The 25034-nt window shown below is 45.2% G+C and overlaps 1 protein-coding gene across 1 annotated transcript; it reads right to left on the reverse strand.

Annotated features, from left to right (window-relative positions):
- Positions 1–2504: 2504 nt before the first annotated feature.
- Positions 2505–24409, reverse strand: LOC106578864 (nuclear prelamin A recognition factor). The gene is made up of 11 exons (XM_014158096.2): positions 23836–24409; positions 22070–22144; positions 21658–21867; positions 18559–18691; positions 14421–14543; positions 9624–9742; positions 9102–9231; positions 5172–5244; positions 4867–5004; positions 3510–3667; positions 2505–3331 (listed from the first exon to the last, which is right to left on the reverse strand). The coding sequence occupies exons 1-11, from the start codon at positions 23950–23952 to the stop codon at positions 3087–3089; spliced, it is 1521 nt and encodes a 506-aa protein (XP_014013571.2). The 5' UTR covers positions 23953–24409; the 3' UTR covers positions 2505–3086.
- Between the last annotated feature and the right edge of the window lie 625 nt (positions 24410–25034).

Below are 25034 nucleotides of genomic sequence, written 5' to 3' on the forward strand. Positions count from 1 at the left end.
ATCAGAACCCCAAATATAAGGTTGTTATTAACAAAGTACACGTAAAAAACTCTATATTGCCTCAAAAACATGGTTAAAACTATAATTGTTGTATCATGAGTGGTCAGTTCTTGTATCCATAGTTGATCTAGGATTTTGAGAGTGGTTCAATTTCTCCATCCCCATTCCTCAGCTGTTTACCAAATCAGTGGCAGCTTTGTTATTGTCCGAACTGCAGATTACCCCTTTAAAAAACATGACTTGGTCTTCCTTGTTTGAACATGAACAAAACACAACACAACCTAAATGTGTTTTGTACCGCTTTGAAGAGCAAGCTACACTAAATAGCCTGAATCAGGAGTTGCTCCTGTACAGGTATAACTCATGGCCCTGATTATACACTCACCAGACAGTTTATTAGGTATACCCATCTAGTACCTGATCAGACCCCTCTTTGCCTCCAGAACAGCCTGAATTCTTTGTGGCATGGATTCTACAAGTCAAAAATGTTCCTCAGGGATGTTGGTTCATGAAGAAGTTTGGAACCACCAAGACTCTTCCTAGAGCTGGCCGGAGTGGCTTTGGGACAAGTCTCTGAATGTCCTTAAGTGACCCAGCCAGAGCCCGGACTTGAACCCGATCAAACATTTATTTTGTATTTTTTTTATTTCACCATTATTTAACCAGGTAAGCTAGTTGAGAACAAGTTCTCATTTACAACTGCGACCTGGCCAAGATAAAGCAAAGCAGTGCAACACAAACAACAACAGAGTTACACATGGAATAAACAAGCGTACAGTCAATAACACAATAGAATAAAAAGAAAGTCTATATACAGTGTGTGCAAATGGCGTGAGGAGGTAAGGAACATCTCTGGAAATACCTGAAAATAGCTGTGCAGCAATGTTCCACATCCAACCTGACAGAGCTTGAGAGGATCTGCAGACAAGAATGGGAGAAACTCCCTAAATACAGGTGTGCCAAGCTTGTAGCATCGTGCCCAAGAAGACTCGAGGCTGTAATCGCTTCCAAAGGCGCTTCAACAAAGTACTGAGTAAAAGGTCTGAAAACATGTAAATGTGATATTTATGTAGGATTTTTTAATTTTTATAAATTAGCAAACATTTCTACATAATGGGGTATAACGTAACAAAATGTGTAACAAGTCAAAGGGTTGAATACTTTCCGAAGGCACTGTAAATGTTAAGTTGATTAGACAGTAGCTGGGAGCTTGCGGTGTCGAATAGTTGTGAGATTTGTTTAAAACAGCTTGCGATGGAAAATTGCACGTACTTTTGGAATTGTTTGGCAAGCTACTGGTAGATGGGCTGTGAGTTACTGGTAGATGGGCTGCGAGTTACTGGTAGGTGGGCTGCGAGTTACTGGTAGATGGGCTGTGAGCTACTGGTAGATGGGCTGTGAGCTACTGGTAGGTGGGCTGCGAGCTACTGGTAGATGGGCTGTGAGTTACTGGTAGATGGGCTGTGAGTTACTGGTAGATGGGCTGTGAGTTACTGGTAGATGGGCTGTGAGTTAATGGTAGGTGGGCTGCGAGCTACTCGTAGGTGGGCTGCGAGCTACTGGTAGATGAGCTGTGAGCTACTGGTAGATGGGCTGTGAGCTACTGGTAGATGGGCTGTGAGCAACTGGTAGATGGGCAGTGAGCTACTGGTAGGTGGGATGTGAGCTACTGGTAGATGGGCTGTGAGTTACTGGTAGATGGGTTGTGAGTTACTGGTAGATGGGCTGTGAGTTACTGGTAGATGGGCTGCGAGTTACTGGTAGATGGGCTGCGAGCTACTGGTAGGTGGACTGCGAGCTACTGGTAGGTGGACTGCGAGCTACTGGTAGATGGGCTGTGAGCTACTGGTAGGTGGGCTGTGAGCTACTGGTAGGTGGGCTGTGAGCTACTGGTAGGTGGGCTGTGAGCTACTGGTAGATGGGCTGTGAGCTACTGGTAGATGGGCTGTGAGCTACTGGTAGATGGGCTGTGAGCTACTGGTAGATGGGCTGTGAGCTACTGGTAGATGGGCAGTGAGCTACTGGTAGGTGGGATGTGAGCTACTGGTAGTCCTCGATCGACCTGTTGCAGAGCTTTGCCCTAGACACTGTGGTGCAGGAAAATCCCAGGAGGGCGGCCGTTTCTGAGATACTGGATCCTGCTCCGTACCACGCTCAGTCGCGTAGGTCACTCGTTTTGCCCATTCTAACGTTCAATCGAACAGTAACTGAAATCCTCGATGCCTGTCTGCCTGCTTTATATAGCAAGCCAAGGCCACGTGACTCACTGTCTGTACAAGTGATCCATTTTTGTGAACAGGGTGGTGTACCTAATAAACTGGCCTGTGAGTGGATCTCATATGGACATCATATAGCTAAGATAATTCCAGTGCTTATGCCATGGATGAACATGTGCATTGCAAATGGCAGCCACACTACCAGCATTATTAGTGAGAAGAGCTAGCATTTTCAATCGCTTGATTGATCATTTAGCATGTTGGAGTCACAGGAGACAAAACAACGTGTACATTTCACAGTTGAAACAAGTACAACTGGTTTTATTTGAACCGTTTGGATCACTTCTAAAAATGCTTTTAGTCCTACTTACAGGTTTTACATTCACTACATGTTAACAGGACACAGTTTGTTTGATAGTTTTCCTGCTTCATCCCTTTGGACCAAATACTATTCCTTTTAGGGTTATTGCCGGCAGATACAATTGTTTTCCCATGTCACAAATGTGTCTGTCACATAATGAATTCCCTCTGGAACATAACACAAATATTTACTGTTTCCCGTCCATGGTGAAAGCAGTGGATCAGCCTCCACAGCACTCTAGAGCAGTACATCGTATGGAATAACAGCACCACCTTCTGGTTGATTTAAGGAAGTTCAGAATCAAGTCTCCTGGATATATGGGTATTTTCCAGAGATGATTCTTCAGGCAGGGTGCAAAGGAACACAAACACAACATCCAGGCCCTCTGGCCATCCCCGCCTATACAATGGTACCTATTGAAACCACTGCAGTGGGTCCTTAGAAGACAGAGGGTCAGTGATTGATTGGGCTTTTGAATGTTGAGGTGTGTTTGAGTTTCTGTGTGTGTCTCACCACTGTATGTGTGTCTGTGTCTGGCTGGGGGTCTGCTGTGTGTACTGTGTGTGTAGGAGTGTGTTGGCGTGCGTTGAGTCCTGTCCTTCCAGCCAGTCCTGGTAGAGTATGAGTAGGTCAGGGTTGGTGTCAGGCAGCCTGACTGTTAGACTGCTGTAGGCCTCCTCCATCTGCTGAACCAAGGCCTTGTCCACTCGACCCCCTGTCTCTCCCTCCGCCTGCCCACGACCACTCACACAGCCTGGGGAGAGAGAGGGGGAGAACAGCAGTCAAACAAAGTATAAAATACAAAAACAAAGATCACACTAAATCCCTTTTCTACTTTCTATATCCAGTTCAGTTCAACAGAAACAGGTTGACAGCTGCCTCGTCACATTAACCCAAAACCAACCCAGGACCAGGAAGTAAATGTGACTTACCTCCGGGGCATGACAGCACCTCCACCAGTTGGTAGGGGATGCGTCCTGTCCTCATGCGGTGGACCAGGGTCTGGATGTTCCTGAAGCCATAGACGGATGCAAACTGCAGCAGCACCTCCCCATCCCGCTCCAGACACACCTCCTGGAAGTCACGGTTCCTAGAGGAGGGAGGCAAGGGGGAGAGAGGAAGGGAGGCGGGGGGAGAGAGGGAGGGGGGAGCGGGAAAGGGTTGAGATGGAGGGAGGCAGGGTGGTCGGAGAGAAGGAGATGGGATATTATTTTTTAATTCACTCACTCTTTTACAGCCTGCTTCCTTTAACCTCTTTTCTACCCCTCTCCGCTCTCATCCTTCCTCTCCGGAGTTCAAATACTATTTAGGGTATTTCAATTACTTTCAAAGACATTTCATAATATTACCGTTGTCAACAAACGCGTCGTCACTCCCGTTTAACTACTCTAAATCGCTTTGGCACAGTAGGCATCAAGTCACTTGCCGATAATGTTGCATATAACGCTGCAACGTTTTGAAAGAGCTGTCATTTTCATCTAACACTATCAAAGTTAACTCTATACAGTAGATGCCTTCAATTCCCAATTTATAGGCATGCTCAATTTAGAGATATTTTTTAAACAACGTGATGGATGGATAACTTGAATAACTCATTCCAAATGGATAACTTGAAATAACATGAGGTAGGTAATTAAATAATCAAAAGAAAAACATGTTTATTTATTAGCCTGGTGGTTATAAGTATTTAGGCATATCATGTGAAATTGGCCTTGTGAAATTGTCAAAAGTACAAGAGATATGTTACAGGTCTAGATTATTTATGGATTGATGAAATATCATTTTATCCACTCAAAAGCAATTGCATGTGATGCAGGAATCACTGACTCACTGCAATTTTCTATTACCAAGACACCTGCTGGTAACTCTTAACTGGTAAGGGCAGCTCATGAGGTCTCCTAAATATCTGTTGACTAGGGGTGACTCGTATGACTAAAGAGGCTTAATGCATAGCTGATTTTTTATTTAACCCACAAGAGTAAAATGTCTCTATTCTCAGCGCTTGGGGCCAATGTTCTATTCTGAGACGCTTTGTGGATGCGGGCCCAGACCTATTTTGCTGTTTTAAATAATGTATTTGGAAATACTATCAAATAGTAGGCCATTTATAGGAAAGTATTTGAAACTACTTTCAATAGATGTAATTGATTCAGGCCACATTATCTAAAAAAAACCTAAAAAATACACAGAAAATAAGTATTTAAATACACATGTATTTGAACTCAGGTCAGCGCTCTTCCCTCTCCAACGGTCTCAGTTCAAGGTCTTCCATCTCTCTCCCCTCCTCACCTGAGAGTCTTGTATGTGATCTCGTCTACATCCAGGCCAAACAGTTCCGTAGCAGCGTATTTGAAGACGTGTTCCAGGAAGCCCTCCGATCCTTTGCCCTCATGTCTCACCAATGCTTGGTCCCCTGCCTCACTCAGCCTAACATGAAGACAAAGAGAAGAACATTACACACTCGGAGTAACTGAACCTAACAGACAGAAATACACTCACAGACACACATCACCACCTCACTGAGCAATGAGCCTGACATTGAGCACTGACAAACACTTCCTGGTTAAGAGCCCAGTGAACATTGAAACACTCACACGTGGTCTAGAGGGACAGAGTCCAGGTCTGCTACGGACACCTTCATCTGTTCCATCAAGAGGAACACCTCCCCTGGAACACACACATTCAGTCTCACATTAAAACAACAGACAACTTATACGGAATGCAGTGTTTGATTTTTATCAGACATAAATGGGACCCATCACATCCAAAAAGTTGACTCAAGTTTGCCGAAAAGCCCCTGGAAGCACCTGGATGATCGTCAAGACTCTTGGAAGTATGTTCTATGAACAAATGAGTCAAAAGTATAACGTTTTGGACGACATGGTCCCGTTATGCCTGGCGAACACCAAACACTGCATTCCACAGTAAGAACCTCATACCAACGGTGAAGCATGGTGGTGGCAGTGTGATGTTTTGGGGATGCTTTGCTGCCTCAGGACCTGGCCAACTTGCCTTAATAGAAGGAACCATGAATTCTGCTCTGTATCAGAGAATTCTACAGGAGAATGTCAGGCCATCCGTCTGTGAGCTGAAGCTGAAGTGCAGCTGGGTGATGCAGCAAGACAATGATCCAAAACACACAATTAAGTCTACATGAAAATGGCTAAAAAGCAACAAATGTGAAGGTTTGGAATGGCCTAGTCAAAATCCAGACCTAATCCCAATTGAGATGACAGAACTTGAAACGAGCAGCTCAGGCTTGAAAACCCACAAAAAATATCGCTGAGTTACAGCAGTTCTGCATGGAAGAATGGGCCAAAATTCCCCCACAGCGAGCTGAAAGACTGATCAACAACTACAGAAGGCGTTTGATTGGATTCATTGCAGCTAAAGGTGGTACAACCAGTTATTGAGTGTAAGAGGGCAATTAATTTTTCACACAGGGGCATTGGGTGTTGCATAACTTTGTTTATGAAGAAAGTATGTCATTGTTGTGTTATTTTTTCACTCAGGCTCCCTTTATCTAATATTAGGTTTTGGTTGAAGATCTGATAACATTCAGTATCAAAAATATGCAAAAACAGAGAAAATCAGAGCAGAGCAAATATTTTAGAGCTAGAGAGGATAAATATAGAGGTTGAGAGGATACAGTTGAAGTCGGAAGTTTACATACATCTTAGCCAAATACATTGAAACTCAGTTTTTCACAATTCCTGACATTTAATCCTAGTAAAAATTCCCCGTCTTAGGTCAGTTAGGATCACCACTTTGTTTTAAGAACGTGAGAAGTCAGAATAATAGTAGAGAAAATGATTTATTTCAGCTTTTATTTCTTTCATCACATTCTCAGTGTATCAGAAGTTTACATAAACTCAATTAGTATTTGGTAGCATTGCCTTTAAATTGATTAACTTGGGTCAAACGTTTCAGGTAGCCTTCCACAAGCTTCCCACAATAAGTTGGGTGAATTTTGGCCCATTCCTGACAGAGCTGGTGTAACTGAGTCAGGTTTGTAGGCCTCCTTGCGCACACACACTTTCAGTTCTGCCCACAAATTTTCTATACGATTGAGGTCAGGGCTTTAGGATGGCCACTCCAATACCTTGACTTTGTTGTCACATAAGCCGTTTTGCCACAACTTTGGAAGTATGCTCGGGGTCATTGTCCATTTGGAAGACCTTCAATATATCCACATAATTGTCCTTCCTCATGATGCCATTTATTTTGTGAAGTGCACCAGTCCCTTCTGCAGCAAAGCACCCCCACAACATGATGCTGCCACCCCCGTGCTTTACAGTTGGGATGGTGTTCTTCGGCTTGCAAGTCTCCCCCTTTTTCCTCTAAACATAACGATGGTCATTATGGCCAAACAGTTCTATTTTTGTTTCATCAGACCAGAGGACATTTCTCCAAAAGTACGATCTTTGTCCCCATGGGCAGTTGCAAACTGTAGTCTGGCTTTTTTTATGGCGGTTTTGGAGTAGTGGCTTCTTCCTTGCTGAGCAGCCTTTCAGGTTATGTCGATATAGGACTCGTTTTACTGTGGATATAGATACTTTTGTACCTGTTTCCTCCAGCATCTTCACAAGGTCCTTTGCTGTTGTTCTGGCATTGAAAAGTACGTTCATCTCTAGGAGACAGAATGCGTCTCCTTCCTGAGCGGTATGATAGTTGTGTGGTCCCATGGTGTTTATACTTGCGTACTATTGTTTGTACAGACAAACGTGGTACCTTCAGGCATTTGGAAATTGCTCCCAAGGATGTACCAGACTTGTGGAGGTCTACAATTGTTTTTCTGAGGTCTTGGCTGATTTCTTTTGATTTTCCCATGATGTCAAGCAAAGAGGCACTGAGTTTGAAGGTAGGCCTTGAAATGCATCCACAGGTACACCTCCAATTGACTCAAATTATGTCCATTAGCCTATCAGAAGCTTCTAAAGCCATTACATAATTTTATGGAATTTTCCATGCTGTTTAAAGGCACAGTCAACTTAGTGTATGTAAACTTCTGACCCACTGGAATTGTGATACAGTGAATTATAAGTGAAATAATCTGTCTGTAAACAATTGTTGAAAAAATTACTTGTGTCATGCACAAAGTAGAGGTCCTAATTGACTTGCCAAAACTATAGTTTGTTAACAAGAAATTTGTGGAGTGGTTGAAAATCGAATTTTAATGACAACCTAAGCGAATGTAAACTTCCGACTTCAACTGTATATATAGAGGTAGAGAGGATAGATCTAGATAGATAGAGGTAGAGAGAATAGATCTAGACAGATAGAGGTAGAGAGTATATATATATATATTGAGAGAGAGAGGTAGAGAGGATATATATATATATATATTGAGAGAGAGGTAGAGGATAGACATAGATATACAGAGGTAGAGAGGATAGATATAGATATACAGAGGTAGAGAGGATAGATATACAGAGGTAGAGAGGATAGATATACAGAGGTAGAGAGGATAGATATACAGGGATAGAGAGGATAGATATACAGGGATAGAGAGGATAGATATAAAGGGGTAGAGAGGATAGATATAGATATACAGAGGTAAATCGAATTTTAATGACAACCTAAGCGAATGTAAGCTTCCGACTTCAACTGTATATATAGAGGTCGAGAGTATAGATCTAGATAGATAGAGGTAGAGAGAATAGATCTAGACAGACAAAAGGTAGAGAGGATAGATCTAGATAGATAGAGGTAGAGAGGATAGATCTAGATAGATAGAGGTAGAGAGGATATATCTAGATAGATAGAGGTAGAGAGGATATATCTAGATAGATAGAGGTAGAGAGGATATATCTAGATAGATAGAGGTAGAGAGGATATATCTAGATAGATAGAGGTAGAGAGGATAGATCTAGATAGATATAGGTAGAGAGGATAGATCTAGATATATAGAGGTAGAGAGGATATATATATATTGAGAGAGAGGTAGAGAGGATAGATATAGATATACAGAGGTAGAGAGGATAGATATAGATATACAGAGGTAGAGAGGATAGATATACACTACCGGTCAACAGATCTAGAGAGGATAAATAGTGGTAGACAGGATAAATATAGCACTAGAAAGGATGGATATAGAGGTAGAGAGGATAGAAATAAAGGTAGAAAGGATAGATATTTGAAGAGAGGATAAATATAGATCTAGAGAGACTAGATATATCGCTAGATGGGATAAGTATAGTGGTAGAGAGGATATATATATATATATATATATATATATATATATATATATATATATATATATATATGATAAATATAGAGCTACAGAGGACAGATAGAGCTAGAGAGGATATATATATAGAGCTAGAAAGGATAGATATTGGTAGAGGTAGAGAGGATAAATATAGACCCAGAGAGGAAAGAGAGAGGATTGATAGAGGTAGAGTGGATGGATAGAGAGGTAGAGAGGATGGATAGAGAGGTAGAGAGGATGGACAGAGAGGTAGAGAGGATGGACAGAGGTAGATAGGATGGACAGAGAGGTAGAGAGGATGGAGCAGCAGTACCTGATGTGAGGACACAGTCCACGTCTCTGCTGTCCAGTAGACTGTTGTAGAACTCCTCTCGGACTGCCTCCAGTTTCTTATCGAAGCACGGGGCCACCACCATGTGGTACAGCTTGTCTGGGCTCAGCTTCTACAAGCACACAGAGAAAACACTGTTCACCTGACAGCTTGTCTGGGCTCAGCTTCTACAAGCACACAGAGAAAACACTGTTCACCTGACAGCTTGTCTGGGCTCAGCTTCTACAAGCACACAGAGAAAACACTGTTCACCTGTTGTGTGAGGTGATATAACACTGTTATAACATGAGTAGTGTGGGCTCAATCAGTATTCACTTGTTGTGTGAGGTGATATAACACTGTTATAACATGAGTAGTGTGGGCTCAATCAGTATTCACTTGTTGTGTGAGGTGATATAACACTGTTATAACATGAGTAGTGTGGGATCAATCAGTATTCACATGTTATAATGAGTTTCACTGAATCATATTGAATGAGTTGTTATAACACATGAAAGTATTGACCTGTTGTTTGGTGAAGTAGTCTTTAACCAGACAGCCCATGATCTGTTGAGGAGACCTGGCCGTACAGATGTGAGGAGTGACCAGACTACCCAGGACACGCTCAGCGTACCGGATCCACCCTGGGAGAAATAGAAAACATGATAAAGCCTTCTGAAATTCATTTGAGTCCTAAAGCTCATGTTCTTCTAAGGGGTTAATTAAGGTCAGAGGAAAATGTAGAGCAAGACAAAAACAGACAAAATGTGAAACTGAGGATGAGTGCAAGAGTGAGCGAATGAGAGCGCAGGAAAGGAAGAGTGACTCCCTTCCTGCAGGTCCTATCTCCAGGAAAGGGAGCGGCATCAGGCTGACTCTGTCTCCCTCCTTTCTGTCTCTGTGTCTCTCCCTCCTCCATCCATCCATCCATCCATCCATCCATCCATCCATCCATCCATCCATCCATCCATCGCAGCTCTGTCTCTCCATCCCAGTTCTCTCTCCCTCCCAGCTCTCTCTCTCCCTCCCTCACACCCAGCTCTCTCTCTCTCTCTCTCTCCCTCCCAGCTCTCTCTCCCCCCCTCCATCCCTCCCAGCTCTGTCTCTCTCCCTCCCTCCCACCTCTCTCTCCCCTTCCATCCCTCCCACCTCTCTCTCTCTCTCTCCCCCTCCCTCCCAGCTCTCTCTCTCCCTCCCTCCCAGCTCTCTCTCTCTCTCCCTCCCTCCCTCCCTCCCTCCCAGCTCTCCCTCTCCATCCATCCCAGCTCTCTCTCCCTCCCAGCTCTCTCCCTCCCTCCATCCCTCCCTCCCTCCCAGCTCTCTGACTCTCCCTCCCTCCCATCTCTCTCTCCCTCCCAGCTCTCTCTCTCTCCCAGCTCTCTCTCCCTCCCAGCTCTCTCTCTCTCCCTCCGTCCCTCCCAGCTCTCTCCCTCCCTCCCAGCTCGCTCTCTCTCTCTCCCTTTCTCTCTCCCTCCCTACCAGCTCTCTCTCTCCCTCCCTCTCTCCCAGCTCTCTCTCTCTCCCTCCATCCCTCCCAGCTATGTCTCTCCCGCCATCCCTCCCAGCTCTCTCTCTCTCTCTCTCTCCCTCACTCACTCCCAGCTCTCTCTCTCCCGCCATCCCTCCCAGCTCTGTCTCTCTCTCTCTCTCTCTCTCCCTCCCTCTCTCCCAGCTCTCTCTCTCCCGCCATCCCTCCCAGCTCTCTCTCTCGCCATCCCTCCCAGCTCTCTCTCTCTCTCTCTCCCTCCCTCCCTCCCAGCTCTCTCTCCCTCCCTCCCTCCCAGCTATCTTTCTCTCCCTCCCTCCCAGCTTTCTCTCTCTCCCTCCATCCCTCCCAGCTCTCTCTCCCTCCATCCCTCCCAGCTCTCTCTCTCTCCTTCCCTCCAAGCTCTCTCTCTCTCCTTCCCTCCCAGCTCTCTCTCTCCCTCCCTCCCAGCTCTCTCTCTCCTTCTCTCCCAGCTCTCTTCTCTCCCTCCCTCCCTCCCTCCCAGCTCTCTTCTCTCCCTCCCTCCCTCCCTCCCTCCCAGCTCTCTCTCTCCCGCCATCCCTCCCAGCTCTGTCTCTCTCTCTCTCCCTCCCTCCCAGCTCTCTCTCCCTCCCTCCCTCCCTCCCAGCTTTCTCTCTCTCCCTCCATCCCTCCCAGCTCTCTCTCCCTCCATCCCTCCCAGCTCTCTCTCTCCTTCCCTCCCAGCTCTCTCCCCCTCCCTCCCTCCCTCCCTCCCAGCTCTCTCTCTCCCGCCATCCCTCCCAGCTCTCTCTCTCTCTCCCTCCCTCCCTCCCTCCCAGCTATCTTTCTCTCCCTCCCTCCCAGCTTTCTCTCTCTCCTTCCCTCCCAGCTCTCTCTCTCCCTCCCTCCCAGCTCTCTCTCTCCTTCTCTCCCAGCTCTCTTCTCTCCCTCCCTCCCTCCCTCCCTCCCTCCCAGCTCTCTTCTCTCCCTCCCTCCCTCCCAGCTCCCTCCCTCCCTCCCAGCTCTCTCTCTCCCGCCATCCCTCCCAGCTCTGTCTCTCTCTCTCTCCCTCCCTCCCAGCTCTCTCTCCCTCCCTCCCTCCCTCCCAGCTATCTTTCTCTCCCTCCCTCCCAGCTTTCTCTCTCTCCCTCCATCCCTCCCAGCTCTCTCTCTCTCCCTCCCTCCCAGCTCTGTCTCTCCCTCCCAGATCTCTCTCTCTCCCTCCCTCCCAGGTCTGTCTCTCTCCCTCCATCCCTCCCTCCCTCCCAGCTCTGCCTCTCTCTCTCCCTCCCTCCCAGCTCTCTCTCTCTCTCCCTCCCTCCCAGCTCTCTCTCTCCCTCCCTCCCTCCCTCCCTCCCAGCTCTCTCTCTCCCAGCTCTCTCTCTCCCTTCATCCCTCCCTATCTCTCCCTACCTCCCAGCTCTGTCTCTCTCCCTCCATCCCTCCCAGCTCTGTCTCTCTCCGTCCATCCCAGCACTGTCTCTCTCCCTCCCTCCCAGCTCTCTCCCTCCATCCCTCCCTGCATCCCTCCCTCCATCTCTCCCAGCTCTGTCTCTCTCTCTCCCTCCCAGTTATCTCTCTCAGCTCTTTCTCTCTCTCTCTCTCTCTCCGTCCCTCCCAGCTCTCTCTCCCTCTTTCCCCAATCTCTCTCGCACCCTCCCTCACAGCCCAATCTCTTTCTCCCTTCCTCCGTCTCGCTCCCTCCCTCCCAGCCCAGTCTCTCTCGCTCGCTCGCTCCCTCCCTCCATCCCTCCCAGCTCTCTCTCTCCCCAATCTCTCTCTCGCACCCTCCCTCACAGCCCAATCTCTCTCCCTCCCTCCCTCCCTCCCGGCCCAATCTCTCTTTCTTGCTTCTTCCCAGCCAATCGCTCTCTCTCTTTCTCGCTCCCTCCCAGCCCAATCTCTCTCTCTCTCCCCCTCCCTCCCTCACAACCCAATCTCTCTTGCTCCCTCCCTCCCAGCCCAGTCTCTCTCTCTCTCCCTCTCAGCCCAATCGCTCACTCTCGCTCCCTTACAGCCCAATCTCTCTCGCTCCCTCCCTCCCAGCCCAGTCTCCCTCCCTCCCTCCCATTCCCTCCCTCCCAGCCCAATCACTCTCATTCCCTCCCTCCCAGCCCAATCTCTCCCTCCCTCCCTCCCTCCCAGCCCAATCTCCCGCTCCCTCCCTCCTAGCTCAGTCTCTCCTTCCCTTCTGTCTCTCTTTCTGTAGCTCTCTCTCTCTCCCTCCCGTCTCGGTCTCTCTCCCTCCCGTCTCGGTCTCTCTCCCTCCCGTCTCGGCCTATATTAAATCTCCCATTCCTCAACAACACAAAAAAAAAATTAAAACTGTTGCGCAGCAACTCACTGCCTTCCTGAAGACAAATAATGTATATGAAACGCTTCAGTCTGGTTTTAGACGCCATCATAGCACCGAGACTGCAATGATAAATTACATTTTAATGGCGTCAGACCAAGGCTCTGTCCTCATGCTCCTAGACCTTAGTGCCGCTTTTGACACCATCAATCACCACATTCTTTTGGAGAGATTGGAATCCCTAATTGGTCTACACAGACAAGTTCTTTCCTGGTTTAGATCTTATCTGTCGGAAAAATATCAGTTTGTCTCCTGTGGATAGCTTACTAGTGCTCTTCCATGCCGTCCCTAGGAGTGGGTTGAGTCACTGACGTGATCTTCCTGTCCGTATTTGCGCCCCCTCGGGTTTGTGCGGTGGAGGAGATCTTCGTGGACTATACACAGCCTTGTCTCAGCCTAGTAAGTTGGTGGTCTGTTGATATCCCTCTAGTGGTGTGGAGGCTGTGCTTTGGCAAAGTGGGTGGGGTTAAATCCTGACTGGTTGGCCCTGTTCGGGCGCATCGTCGGACGGGGCCACAGTGTCGTCGTCTCCCCCCAACACCTGTCTCAGTCTTCAGTATCTATGTGTCAGGGGGCTAGGGTCAGTCTGTAATATCTGGTGTAATTCTCCCGTCTTATCTGGTGTCCTGTGTGAATTGAAGAATGCTTCCTCTAATTCTCTACTTCAGGAGGACCTGAGCCCTAGGACCATGCCTCAGGACTACCTGGCCTGATGACTCCTGGCTGTCCCCAACTCACCTGGTTATGCTGCTGCTCCAGTTTCAACTGTTCTGCCTGCGGCTATGAAACCCTGACCTGTTCACCGGACGTGCTACCTTGTCCCGGACCTGCTGTTTTCGACTCTCTCTCTACCGCACCTGCTGTCTCGACCTCTGAATGCTCAGCTATGAAAAGCCAACTGACATTTACTCCTAAGGTGCTGACCTGTTGCACCCTCTACAACAAGTGTGATGATGATGATTATTATGATGATGATTATTATTATTTGACCCAGCTGGTCATCTATGAACATTTGAACATCTTGTCCATGTTCTGTTATAATCTCCACCCGGCACAGCCAAAAGAGGACTGAACAAACTCTCAGAGCCTGGTTCCTCTCTAGGTTCCTGCCTTTCTATGGAGTTTCTCCTAGCCACCGTGCTTCTACATTTGCATTGCTTGCTGTTTGGGGTTTTAGGCTGCGTTTCTGTACAGCACTTTGACATCTGCTGATTTGATTAATACCCTGTAGCTTAAAGCTGCAATATGTCACTTTTTGGGTGACCTTATAATTTTCACATAGAAATGTGAGTTATAGACCTGTCATTCTCATTGAAAGCAAGTCTAAGAAGCGATAGATCTGTTCTTAGCGCACTATTACTATGCTTCCTGTTATTAAGTTTCATTTTTGCCTTTCGGTTTTGTACACCGGCTACAAACGGCTGAATACACTATATTTTTTGTTATGGAAATTATATTTCACAGCGGTTTAGATGGTACAATGACTCCCTACACTGTAAATATGTAAAGGTGTAAATATTACCTGGACAGGAGGAGGTGAACATGGGTAGGGCCTGGTTATCATGGTACCTCTGGACAAATTCTCTCTGGCTCTCCAGAATACTGAAGCCTGCAGCTAGAGTGGTATCAAACACATACTGCACTCCTACAGAGGGAAGCAGGGTGGGAGAGGGGGGCGAGGGAGGGGAAGACAATGATTAATCTGGTAGATGCCTATGAATGTACCACACACATATATTTCACACACACACGCTGTGTTGTACTAAGTCACACGCTGCATTGTACTAAGTCAGACGCACCCAGAATCTCTCACTTACCACACACACACACACACACACACACACACACACACACACACACACACACACACACACACACACACACACACACACACGTTTTACTATACTTGTGAGGATTTTTGGGGACCAACAATTGATACTCATTCAAAATGCTATTTTCCCTAACCCCTAATGTCTAGTCCTAAAATGGGGGCCTTGGTAATCATGCCTAACTTGCGCTAGTGGGAATTTATCGCCCTCCCTCTGCCTCAACATGTGCTCTTAGTCGATTATCTGACATCCTTTCAAACTACGCTAAATCTGAATTCTGAATGATAATTCTAAATCTGAATTCTGGGTGATCTAAATCTGAATTGGTTGATGCCAGCATATGGTAGATAGGCTGACAGATTTTGCTCAATGCAGATATCTAAATCAACCAACCCGTCCCAACTTTAAAAACACCCTGAAAAATACCCGTAGCTTAAAGATGTTTTAAATATTATTTTGACAAACGACCCTCATGAGTATACGGCAAATGGAATTTTTGCTAATGAGTTCAGTGACCACTGTCCCGTTTCCTGCATAAGAGATGCAAAGCTACCTAAATCTCGCCCTCGCATTATTACAAAGAGAAATTACAGGAATTTGAATGAGCAACAATTTCTGTCTGAGAATGGGGGGGGTGTCAGATATCTGACTCGGATCAGGCCCTAAATTGTTTAACTTCCTTTGGCAACTCTATTGCAGATAAGCACGCACCGTTCAAGAAACTAAAAGATAGAGATACTTCCTGGTTCACACATGAAACTGCTAGAGAAACTTCAGAAGAAACATTAAGCTTGGGCTCAGAATGACTGATTCTACATTTGACTGGCAGTCCTTCAGATGCTTGAGACATATTGAGGTCTATCCCTGGTTAGTAAAGCAACAACTTCTTCAACTGTGCATCTGAGAACGGTGGGAATCCAGCTGCCTTCTAGAAGGTATTCAAATCTCTGAAACAAACTCCACGCCCTCATTACCCCAGCAGGTTATGACAGACTCTGGTCCCATAACAGATAAGATGAACATTTGTGGTGCATTTAATAACCACTCTACCTCTTCGGGCCACCTATTTGATGAAATATATTTTGAAAACTCTGATTCCAGTAGAGGGAGTCCTTTACTCACTTGGAGCTAGGTTGCAGAGAACGATACATTCCCAGATACACATTGCTCATTTGATGTCTATGATGTACTAAGTGCCTTATTGAAGATGGATGTAAAACAATCGACTGGGGGCTGACTCACATGATCCCTTTCTGCTGTAGCTTTCTCCCCCAGTTATCATTAACACATCACACACACACACACACACACACACACACACACACACACACACACACACACACACACACACACACACACAACCAGTCAAAAGTTGGCACACCTACTCATTCCAGGGTTTTTCTTTATTTTTACTCTTTTCTACATTGTAGAATGATAGTGAAGACATCAAAACTATGAAATAACACATATGGAATAATGTAGTAACCAAAAAAGTGTTAAACAAATCAAAATATATTCAATATTTGAGATTCTTCAAAGTAGCCACCCTTTGAACACTCTTGGCATTCTCTCAACCAGCTTCATTAGGTAATGGTTTTGTTGTTGTTTTTATTTAAGTCAGTTAAGAACAAATTCTTATTTACAATGACGGCCTACACCAGCCAAACACGGATGACGCTGGGCCAACTGGGACTCCCAATCACGGCCGGTTGTGATACAGCATGGATTCGAACCAGGGTGTCTGTAGTGACGCCTCTAGCACTGAGATGCAGTGCCTTAGACCGCTGCGCCACTCTGGAGCCACCTGGAATGCATTTAATTTAACAGGTGTGCCTTGTTAAAAGTTAATTTGTGGAATTTCTTTCCTTCTTAACGCATTTGAGCCAATCAGTTGTGTTGTAACAAGGTAGGATTGCTATACAGAAGATAGCCCTATTTGGTAAAAGACCAAGTCCATATTATGGCAAGAACAGCTCAAATAAGCAAAGTGAAACGATAGTCCATCATTACTTTAAGACATGAAGGTCATTCAATCAGGAACATTTCAAAGTTTCTTCAAGTGCAGTAGCAAAAACCATCAAGCGCGATGATGAAACTGGCTCTCATGAGGACCGCCACAGGAAAGGAAGACCCAGAGTTCCCTCTGCTGCAGAGGATAAGTTGCATCCCAAATAAATGCTTCACAGATTTCAAGTAACAGACATATCTCACCATCAACTGTTCAGAGGAGACTGTGTGAATCAGGCCTTCATGGTGAAATTGCTGCAAAGAAACCACTACTAAAGGACACCAATAATAAGAGGAGACTTGCTTGGGTCAAGAAACACGAGCAACGGACATTAGACCGGTGGAAATCTCTCCTTTGGTTTGCAATTTTTGGTTCTAACTGCCATGTCTTTGTGAGTCGTAGAGTAGGTGAACGGATGATCTCTGCATGTGTGGCTACCACCGTGAAGCATAGAGGAGGAGGTGGTGTGATGGTGCTTTGCTGGTGACACTGTCTGATTTATCTAGAATTAAAAAGGCACACTTAACCAGCATGGCTAACACAGCATTCTGCAGCGATATGCCATCCAAGAAGGAGAGTAATGGAGTGCTGCATCAGATGACCTGGCCTCCACAATCACCTGACCTCAACCCAATTGAGATGGTTTGGGATGAGTTGAAGGAAAAGCAGCCAACAAGTGCTCAGCATATGGGGAAGTCCTTCAAGACTGTTGGAAAAGCATTCTAGGTGAATCTGGTTGAGAGAATGCCAAGAGTGTGAAAAGCTGTCATCAAGGCAAAGGGTGGCTACTTTGAAGAATCTAAAATATATTTTGATTTGTTTTTTTGGTTACTACATGATTCCATATGTGTTATTTCATAGTTTTGATGTCTTCACTATTATTCTACAATGTAAAAAATAGTACAAATAAAGAAAAACCCTTGACACTTCCGTAACTGTTTTCAACTGGTACCGCGGGACATTTAGACGAGTCTTGTGACTCGTCTGAAGGTTCGGACGCTACAGACGATTTGATGAGAAGACCGATTTTCAGGATGTCTCATGTTCTGACAATCACCGCTCGAGCGCAGTCATCTTTCACCGCGGAAGTGAGAAATAGGTGGATGCAGTGGATTGAGACGCATCAAATGCAAAAAATACATATCTGTAGCTTAAACTGACAGACTTTTGGAGACTTTTGTATTATGCCAATTGGATTTCCACGGGGGGCGCGGACATCAATCTTAGGGTTAAGGCCACCTTGAAGTTAGACTTGCTGTTTTCCATTGGCCAGTTAAGAGCAGGTATAAGGGAGGGGATGTGTGAGAGTTGTGTTTGTTTTGATGAATCATGTTGTATTCATTGTATTGGTATTATCTTACATGATGTGTATTAAATTGTGTATGTTCATGTTCACAAGGCTCCCTTGTAAATGACACGCTGGTGATCCACCCTGTATAAATAAAAGTTAAATACAAAAAATAAAAACCCCTAAACCGAACCCCTAACCCTAAAATTGCCGTTTTCCTTGTGAGGACTGGAAACATGTCCTCAACTGTCAGCTTTCTCCTTGGTTTACTATTCTGATGAGGACTTCTGGTCAGAATTATAGTAAAACGGACACACACACACACACACACACACACACACACACACACACACACACACACACACACACACACACACACACACACACACACACACACACACACACACACACACACACACACACACACACACACACACACACACACACACACACACACACAAACACAACTACAGGGTTTGTCTCTGGAAATGCCAGTGGAAATCTAGCACAGAGACATAGATACACACTCCCTTACCGAGGCTCTTGAGGAAGCCACAGAGTTTGCGTGTGGCCTCAGGAATGTCCAGACCGAACTTGACAGCGAAGAAAGGCAGAGACTGAGAACACACTGACACCACCAGGACCTGGTGTTTGGACACGTCACACTTCTGTAATAGTACATAGAGAGAGAGAGAGACACGTCACACTTCTGTAATAGTACATAGAGGGAGAGAGAGACACGTCACACTTCTGTAATAGTACATAGAGAGAGAGAGAGAGAGACACACGTCACACTTCTGTAATAGTACATAGAGAGAGAGAGAGACACGTCACACTTCTGTAATAGTACATAGAGGGAGAGAGAGACACGTCACACTTCTGTAATAGTACATAGAGAGAGAGAGAGACACGTCACACTTCTGTAATAGTACATAGAGAGAGAGAGAGACACGTCACACTTCTGTAATAGTACATAGAGAGAGAGAGAGACACCTCACACTTCTGTAATAGTACATAGAGGGAGAGAGAGACACGTCACACTTCTGTAATAGTACATAGAGAGAGAGAGAGATATGTCACACTTCTGTAACAGTACATAGAGGGAGAAAGAGACACGTCACACTTCTGTAATAGTACATAGAGGGAGAGAGAGATATGTCACACTTCTGTAATAGTACATAGAGGGAGAGAGAGACACGCCACACTTCTGTAATAGTACATAGAGGGAGAGAGAGACACATCACACTTCTGTAATACTACATAGAGAGAGAGAGAGACACGTCACACTTCTGTAATAGTACATAGAGGGAGAGAGAGACACGTCACACTTCTGTAATAGTACATAGAGGGAGAGAGAGACACGTCACACTTCTGTAATAGTTCATAGAGGGAGAGAGAGACACGTCACACTTCTGTAATAGTACATAGAGGGAGAGAGAGACACGTCACACTTCTGTAATAGTACATAGAGAGAGAGAGAGACACGTCACACTTCTGTAATAGTACATAGAGGGAGAGAGAGATATGTCACACTTCTGTAATAGTACATAGAGGGAGAGAGAGACACGTCACACTTCTGTAATAGTACATAGAGGGAGAGAGAGACACGTCACACTTCTGTAATAGTACATAGAGAGAGAGAGAGAGAGAGAGACACGTCACACTTCTGTAATAGTACATAGAGGGAGAGAGAGATATGTCACACTTCTGTAATAGTACATAGAGGGAGAGAGAGATATGTCACACTTCGTCCAGGAAGAGAGAGACCAATTCATTAGGGACCATCTCAGCAACACATTTAGTAAAAAAGAAGAGGGGAACAAAGTAGTTCTTATTGCATAAGTCCAGATAGTTCAAAATTCAAAAGGCACTCACACATCTGAGCAATCTTTTTTGCAGGTGCATGGCAACAGTTGAACAAGATGAAGGAAAAAGGAAACCGCACACTGCTCTTGATAGTATCACTGATATTTAATAAGCTTACGTATCGGCCTCACGGCCTTCGTCAGAGCTTTTGTGAATTAAAAAAAAATGTGTACCCTTATGTAGACCTCGCCCCAACCACATCCGTTCCACACATGGAAAGGGGTTGGAGGCGAAGGAAAAATAAATAAGTGCTCCCAAATATAACAATATGCATTTCATAAATATTACAAAAGTGTATAAATAAGACGTATTAAACACGTCTGTAAAACCACAATGAGGACATAGCAAGTTTTCATTAATCATTGGGTACATCGTATGAAAAACATCAGAGTAATCTTAAATAGGAACATAATTCATGTTCAAATTCACAACATAACATACATAGGCATTTCATCATTAAGTCCTTTAGGAAATAATGTCTGGCGGGTGAAAATCCAAAAACATTCTCTTTTGCTCAGAGTATTATTAATATCACCTCCCCTATGCAGGCCGATACGTAAAGCTCTGACGAAGGCCGTGAGGCCGATACGTAGAGCTCTGACGAAGGCCGTGAGACCGATACGTAAAGCTCTGACGAAGGCCGTGAGGCCGATACGTAAAGCTCTGACGAAGGCCGTGAGGCCGATACGTAAAGCTCTGACGAAGGCCGTGAGGCCGATACGTAAAGCTCTGACGAAGGCCGTGAGGCCGATACGTAAAGCTCTGACGAAGGCCGTGAGGCCGATACGTAAAGCTCTGACGAAGGCCGTGAGGCCGATACGTAAAGCTCTGACGAAGGCCGTGAGGCCGATACGTAAAGCTCTGACGAAGGCCGTGAGGCCGATACGTAAAGCTCTGACGAAGGCCGTGAGGCCGATACGTAAAGGTCTGACAAAGGCCGTGAGGTCGATACGTAAAGCTCTGACGAAGACCGTGAGGCCGATACGTAAAGCTCTGACGAAGGCCATGAGGCCGATACGTAAAGCTCTGACGAAGGCCGTGAGGCCAATAGGTAAAGCTCTGATGAAGGCCGTGAGGCCGATACGTAAAGCTCTGACGAAGGCCGTGAGGCCGATACGTAGAGCTCTGACGAAGGCCGTGAGGCCGATACGTAAAGCTCTGACGAAAAAGTGAGGCCGATACGTAAAGCTCTGACAAAGCCGGTGAGGCCGATACGTAAAGCTATGACGAAGGCCGTGAGGCCGATACGTAAAGCTCTGACGAAGGCCGTGAGGCCGATACGTAAAGCTCTGACAAAGGCCGTGAGGTCGATACGTAAAGCTCTGACGAAGACCGTGAGGCCGATACGTAAAGCTCTGACGAAGGCCATGAGGCCGATACGTAAAGCTCTGACGAAGGCCGTGAGGCCAATAGGTAAAGCTCTGACGAAGGCCGTGAGGCCAATAGGTAAAGCTCTGACGAAGGCAGTGAGGCCAATAGGTAAAGCTCTGACGAAGGCCGTGAGGCCAATAGGTAAAGCTCTGACGAAGACCGTGAGGCCAATAGGTAAAGCTCTGACGAAGGCCGTGAGGCCAATAGGTAAAGCTCTGACGAAGGCCGGGAGGCCGATACGTAAGCTTATTAAAGATCAGTGATACTATTAAGAGCAGTGTGCGGGTTCCTACTTCCTTCATAAGTCCAGGTAGTCCCTCCCTGTTTCCGCAAGTTTTCTTCCACTTGGTGCCTATTGAATATGACCCAGGTAGCCTGGTCAGTGGTTCAGTAGTACCTTGTTTTGGCCCAGGACCCGGGCCACCTCCTCCAGGTTCTGTTGAGAGATCTTAAGGCTCTCCTCCTCTGACACACAGCCCTCACAGGACAGACAGGCACTCAGCAACACCTGCTGCTGGAGGGGAGGCGGGGAGGCAGGGACCTCTCCGTTGGCTACATCTTCCTCCAGAAGGGAGCTAACGCCATCACCACTCTGCTTCTTGTTGCACTGGAAATGATCAATCAATACATCAATCAAGGTTAGAATTGGGCACAATATAAAATGTTTGACTGTCATATGCTAGAAGTAATACACTCAAACAACTGGGATAGGCACTCAGCAACACCAGATATGATTGGAATGACAATCTCTGTGGCAGAGAGCCACTTCCGCACTGCACAGTGAAACCACAAACATTACATGGGCTTACCTGTTTAGTGCAATTTTCACACTTCTCCTTGCGTCTTCCCATGTTCACTTCTGCCATTTTTATCATATGATATGGCTGTTGGATTTCACACAAACACAAGAGCAAGGTCAGTGAGCCATCCAACTCAACAGTAGACCTAACTCTGTATTATCCATCCAACTCAACAGTAGACCTAACTCTGTATTATCCATCCAACTCAACAGTAGACCTAACTCTGCATTATCCATCCAACTCAACAGTAGACCTAACTCTGCATTATCCATCCAATTCAACAGTAGACCTAACTCTGCATTATCCATCCAACTCAACAGTAGACCTAACTCTGCATTATCCATCCAACTCAACAGTAGACCTAACTCTGCATTATCCATCCAACTCAACAGTAGACCTAACTCTGCATTATCCATCCAACTCAACAGTAGACCTAACTCTGCATTATCCATCCAACTCAACAGTAGACCTAACTCTGCATTATCCATCCAACTCAACAGTAGACCTAACTCTGCATTATCCATCCAACTCAACAGTAGACCTAACTCTGCATTATCCATCCAACTCAACAGTAGACCTAACTCTGCATTATCCATCCAATTCAACAGTAGACCTAACTCTGCATTATCCATCCAACTCAACAGTAGACCTAACTCTGCATTATCCATCCAACTCAACAGTAGACCTAACTCTGCATTATCCATCCAACTCAACAGTAGACCTAACTCTGCATTATCCATCCAATTCAACAGTAGACCTAACTCTGCATTATCCATCCAAGTCAACAGTAGATCTAACTCCGCATTATCCATCCAACTCATCAGTAGACCTTGAATCTTCACAACATTTCTACACATTCTCCTTGGACAACTGCCCACTACTAAGATCAAAACTAAATTGCTAGTATTTGTTTTTGTGTGTGTGTGTGACTCAACTCCACCCAACTTCTACATTGTTAACCCTGTCCTAACCAATCATGATCATTCTTCTAATCTCAACAGAAGCATATTATAATGATTTTAAACTGCCTATGGCGACAAAACAGTGTCCTGTCATCACAAAATAGCACACATAATTGCACCAAATGTGTGAATAGGCAGGCGACAAAGCCTTATTTTTATATATGCTATTACATAGGTACATTATGATAACTATGTTGATGAAGACCCAAAGCATCTGTGCTCTTGGTAGTCTACTAAAACAACAACAACAACAACAAATGAGTAGCTCGCGACATGTTTCATTTATTTATAAAGTATCTCTCGTGCTAGAAAAGAATGGAGAACCATGAGCTACTGTATTCAATATTGGCTTACATACCATACAGTAACTAAAGACAAATAACATACCGCTATATAATAATAATCTACTATCATAATTGTCTGATATATTATGTAATAAATGGTAAATAACGGTTGAAGCATCTGTGAGTACATATAGGCCTATTATCAGGAACAAATTTAAACAGCAATTGTGGTGGAAATTGCTATTTATATCCTGGTAATATGGTTAAAGGATCTATTATTATGCTTTCTGGTAAGTTTTAAATCCCTAACTAAACAGTAATTGGAGGCAGGAGAAAAATATTCCTTTCTTATCATCAAATGTGCAATTTCTAGCTTGCCTAAAAGACAACCTTGTTCTCCAGAAGCCGAGCGTATATGAAGGCGACACAAGCTACATCTATGACGTCTGTACCAGGGTCCACCGTCAGCCACGTATTAGTAAAATTGTATATTTCAATAAATACGCGAATATTATATCAGTGCACTCACCGGTTGGACGTTTTCTACTGTTCTGCCTTTAAACAAAATAGTTGAAAAACATTTCAAGAAGAAGGGGGAGTTAGAGCAGGGGTAATATGCAGTGTTCGAGATAGCAGGTGATCTCATACAGCTTGCTCAGCAATATCTGGAGCGATTACGATACAGCTGAAAGGCAACAACGGTCAACATACGACTCGGCCACGGTTTCGGTCACAAGACCAGCTAATGTTGAAATGAGTCGGGGGTTCCAGACAAGTTTTCACGACGACTTGACTTCAGAATACGTGACTCCATTGTGTTCACCGGTCATTGAAGAGCGCATGCGTAAAATCTTTTCGGTACACCAGAAGTACATTTGTTTCCAATGGAACGCTGCGTTTGCCTTGCAGCATTGCGTTGCAGAAGCAGTTGTAGCGTGTTCTGTGTGTTGCACGTTGGATTTCCAACGTGTGCATCAAATTGTATGCGTAGACTTGACATAAATAGTATATGATCAAATAAACAGAAAATAAAAGAGACGGTGCGTCTTTTCTTCTATGTTTTTGAGTGATTTTTTAAAATATCAGAGACACAAGGTGTTAGATATACTGGGCGGATTCTATTATGTTACGGTGCAACGGTCTATGGCGCGTGACTGAACCGTCAAAAGCGGCGAGGGAGAAGCGCCACAGTTATAAACCCATAGGCGCAATATTGCGAGACTTCCGGGAACGCTTGTGAAACAATCCAAACAGACCATACTTGGTTTTTAGCTTTTGACAAATCAATGAGAGAAAAAATATTCCTTAGTTAATTTTCTCAAAATCTAAAGGCACGACCTAGATTCAAACCAATGTCTTAAATAGTTGAACATGTTATTACTCGAGTCTCGTGAAAGTGATACACGTTTTCATTTTTTGTCTAAAACAACATTTTATGAAAGAGTGCCTTTGAGTTGGAAGACCTGCACATGCGCACTTTGGCTTGAGACGACTGTTAAACGTGTAGATGACCTACGCAAGAGTTGTTTGCCAACGTCCCCTACAAGTGTGTTTGGAGAAGCAGTTTTAGCCTATCTTCATACTGGATTGTCTTGTCTGCACGTCTCAAATGGATCAGTAATCTGCCCTGCTCAGTCATGTTGTCAACACGACAGCATGGTGCACTGTTCGGGGAGATACGTCTCTTTTCCATAAAATATGTTAGAATTTTCAAACTAGTTTCACTGG

Source organism: Salmo salar, chromosome ssa19, assembly GCF_905237065.1.
Source record: "Salmo salar chromosome ssa19, Ssal_v3.1, whole genome shotgun sequence".
Taxonomy (NCBI): domain Eukaryota; kingdom Metazoa; phylum Chordata; class Actinopteri; order Salmoniformes; family Salmonidae; genus Salmo; species Salmo salar.

Excerpts from the sequence above, each read along its gene's own strand:
- LOC106578864 (XM_014158096.2), bottom strand. The coding sequence starts at position 23,952 with ATGAGATCACCTGCTATCTCGAACACTGCATATTACCCCTGCTCTAAC. Across the intron at positions 14,544-18,558 it reads TGGCTTCCTCAAGAGCCTCG|GAGTGCAGTATGTGTTTGAT; the intron begins GTAAGGGAGTGT and ends TTCCCTCTGTAG. Across the intron at positions 3,668-4,866 it reads ATCACATACAAGACTCTCAG|GAACCGTGACTTCCAGGAGG; the intron begins GTGAGGAGGGGA and ends TCCCTCCTCTAG.